The sequence below is a fragment of the Kryptolebias marmoratus genome, linkage group LG15 (genome assembly GCF_001649575.2).
Source record: "Kryptolebias marmoratus isolate JLee-2015 linkage group LG15, ASM164957v2, whole genome shotgun sequence".
NCBI classification, from domain to species: Eukaryota; Metazoa; Chordata; class Actinopteri; order Cyprinodontiformes; family Rivulidae; genus Kryptolebias; species Kryptolebias marmoratus.
This window is the reverse complement of record NC_051444.1, coordinates 31,683,326-31,686,778: the sequence shown is the minus strand read 5'-3', so window position 1 is coordinate 31,686,778 and position 3,453 is coordinate 31,683,326. Positions and strand designations below refer to the sequence as shown.

At 40.1% G+C, this 3,453-nt stretch overlaps 1 protein-coding gene across 2 annotated transcripts in view; it reads right to left on the bottom strand.

Moving 5' to 3' along the window:
• Positions 1 to 751: 751 nt before the first annotated feature.
• LOC108247988 (transient receptor potential cation channel subfamily M member 1-like) overlaps positions 752 to 3,453 on the bottom strand; it is a 101,507-nt gene continuing 98,805 nt past the window's right edge. For both annotated transcript variants that reach the window (XM_037980005.1, XM_037980006.1), the window contains exon 28: positions 752 to 2,474. In XM_037980005.1, coding sequence (XP_037835933.1) covers positions 1,936 to 2,474 — 539 coding nt within the window. In that variant the 3' untranslated portion in view covers positions 752 to 1,935. The remainder of the gene's footprint in view (positions 2,475 to 3,453) is intronic.

The following is a 3,453-nucleotide window of genomic DNA, read 5'->3' as shown; positions in this document are numbered from 1 at the left end:
AAGTTGTTGTTCCTAATGGCAGACTCAGTGGCAGTGATGAGTTCCACAACAGGTATTTCTTGTGGGGAGATGGCAAAATTAAGTCCTTTTGCCAGCACGTCCTTCTCTGGCTGTGTCAGGGTCCTGTGTGACAAATTTCTAATCTACTGGTCCTGAATGTTGGAGTTAGTGACATCCACTTGATCGCGGCTGGTGGTTTGCGATGAGAGAACGGTGATCCAGAAGTCGATGAACCAGTAATCCAGCAGTTCCAGGTAAGTTCCCGTGAGGGTGGACCGTCTTGACGTGGCAAAAACCTGAATTAGACAGCATGGAAAAACTCTGTTAGCGTAGCGAGACCAACTGAGATTAGACACTGTGGCTAAGAGTCTAACCCGAGAGGTTTGATGCTCCAGCGAAGGTCTGGTCTCAGCCAGAGGCTTAAATACTGGATGGTCTCATCAGTGGGATCAGGATCACCTGTGGAGTAAGGGTTAGTGGTGCCGCCCAAAGGCGGAGCTAACTCCAGATCCTCACATTAATAACATTATACTGTTCGTGTAGACTCTCAGTCATCCATTAAATGATTAATTCTAAGAGTTTAAAAAACAAAACAACTGTACTTCTGCAGATTAGTCTCATTCCCATCCATCCCAAGGGTCCTTTGTGTTGTGTTCTGAGGTTTGCATTAAATGCATTTGTGTGTGTTCTGGTACTTCTTGCATCATGTTCAGGTAATACAAAAGGTAATGAAAAAAAAAAACGGAAGACATTTCAAATCAACAATTATTTTATTTTTAACAGGTGACTGTACAAACAGGTAGAGTTATTGTTTTTATTTCATATCAGTCTTCAGATGGATTTTCATTGATCCCATTGATGCAGTATCACTTTTCAGGCTGATTTATTAACCAGTATTTAATCAAAAGGCTCCCTTTGGATGATGAAGCTCCTCAATTGTTGGGAAACATTTAAATGTTTTAGGTAGAAATTCACGACAAATAGCTGTGAGCTTGACTCAGCTGTGATAAATTAAAGCCTGTTACTCACAGGGCTGCAATTGTTGGAAACTAGTTTATGATTCAAAATTATAAGAAAACAGGCAAATTTTCAGACAAAACCTCCCATGAAGCTGAAAGAAAACTGTGCTGCAGCTGATGGACTACAGCAGGTTTTTGTCACAAACACTTTGATGCACTTTTTATTTTGAAAGCGAAACCATGCATATAGTGTCATGTTACAAATGAGCACCTTTCCATACAGCAGCAAACAATAAACAGGTGGCAATTTATGAAAAGATCTGATCTAGAATTACAGAAAGTAAACTTAGAACAGTCAAGACATCCACAACAACTCTACAAATATTTTGAGAGAAAATTTAAAATAGTTTAAAATTCATGAGACAAGGCTCCAAGGTCCTGCAGCTCGTATGAGGAGACTGAGAACTTGTGCAAATGTTACAAGACATTTTAGAGACTCCCTCCTGAATGCCATTGCAGTTTGTTCCCAACAGTCGCAGCCCAGTGAGATACTGTCTTTACTTTACTTCAAACTGAGATTCGTCTGATCACTGTCTACTGCAGGTAAGTTGACAGTTTAATAAAATGTGTCCCTTTTATATCCATAATCATTAAAATTAACCTACAGTCTGACACAACCAGTCAGATCAATATTTCTAAAATTCTGTCAGTTTTCCTTCTTGCTGTCACTCTTATTTTGTTAGTTAAGTTGGGGTTCACCACCACATCACTACAGAGAATATTAAACATTGTAATCACACTCCTCTTGAACGTTAATAGTCAGACTACTATGGTACAGAGATTGGGTTGGTTCAGGTCTGTCACTCTTCTAAAGACTGAAAGTTTGACAGTCAGGATTGACCGTGGAAAACCAAAACCTCAGCTCTGCTTATCTACAGTCAGTTCAGACCTCACCTCAGTCATTCAGAATCAGCAGTCAGAGTCTTGGGACTTGGTCCTGGTCCATGTCTTCCTGTTGCCCCCCAAACACTGACACCAAGTCTTTGACACTACTAGCTGTACGAGGCTTCTCATCATCCTCCTGCCTCTTCATCCTTGTCCTCCGCGGGTTGGTGCTGAGACTCTTGGATCGTAGCGCTGGGTACATCCTGCCCTCATCCACCAGCAGCCCCTCCTCCTCCTCACTATTACCATGGTTACCACTGTCATGGTCCCGCTGGCTGGGGCTGCAGATGATGCTGCCGGTGGACTTCCTTCTGCCGAGGGTCGGAGACAACGAGTACTGCGTGACTCTTGACCTCTCTAGGGGAAGGGACACTCCTGCCTCCAATTGACTCTTTTGTATTGATCTGTCCAAATTAGTGTCCTTCAGGTCACCCTGAGTTGGACTGGGACAAGTATTGGGGGGCTTGTGGTCAGGGTCACAGGGGGAGATGAAGATGTCAACATTGGACAGAGACTGAGTCCTGTTCTTTACACGAACATCAAGAGTTGAAACAAAGTTCTTCATCTCACCTGAAAACAAAATGTTCAGACAGAGAATCATCAGTTACCTTCATTTCTTTAGTGTAGTCTGAATAACTGCAAACAAAACTGAAACGCCATTAAATTTGAACAATAAACATGTTAGTTTCCCTGGAGAAAGAGTGTCTGTTGATAATTAATGGTGCCAGTGTAAAAGCATTGAAGCACTTTTATTGTGTGCATGCTGATTCAATTGTTTCCCCGTTTTTTATTTCTAAGTTTTTGAACATTACTTCTGCTTATTTTGTGTTTTTGTCATTTATATCTCAAAATGTTCAGCTCATTCAGAAGATGGATGCTATGACTTGACTTTTAAAACTCAGAATATTTAATTTTATTTACAATAAATTTCCTTGTAAAAATACTTTTCAGTCTCTTCAAAAACATTGTTCTCTTTTAAATCTGCTTTGGCATATTTGATATATTTTTGTCTTCTTGTGCTATTTTCAACTTTAAATTGACTTGTTGCTGCTTTTTTAAAACTAGATCCAACAAGAACAGTTTTAAAAACTCTCCACTTTGGAAAACATTTTTAAAAATCTAATTTTTCTCTCGAAAAAACTTGGTGTGAACTGCAGGTGTAACTGCAGCTGAAAATCAGTTTTAGAAAATATTCATTGTAGAGTTGGTGGGGCCTTTGATGTGAAATAAAATTGCTTTGTTACTGTTTTATTTTATCCATGCACTATTGTTTACATCCCTTTTTGTAGTAAAACCATTGTAAACTTGCACTCAAGTACCCAAGTGTAGTCTTAAGAATTGTTTGGCCACACAGGAGGATGTTTTTCACTCATATCTTTCTGCATGAGTGAGGCCCAGACACCAAGGCTCTGCATGGTGATGCACCTTTAGACATTTCTGAACTTTTACAACTAAATGTCACCACCAGGACCCTGAGATTGACTGATCGAGGACTTATTTGTACCTAAATCAAGACTGAAAACCAGTGGCGTCACTAGGCCTGTTTTAG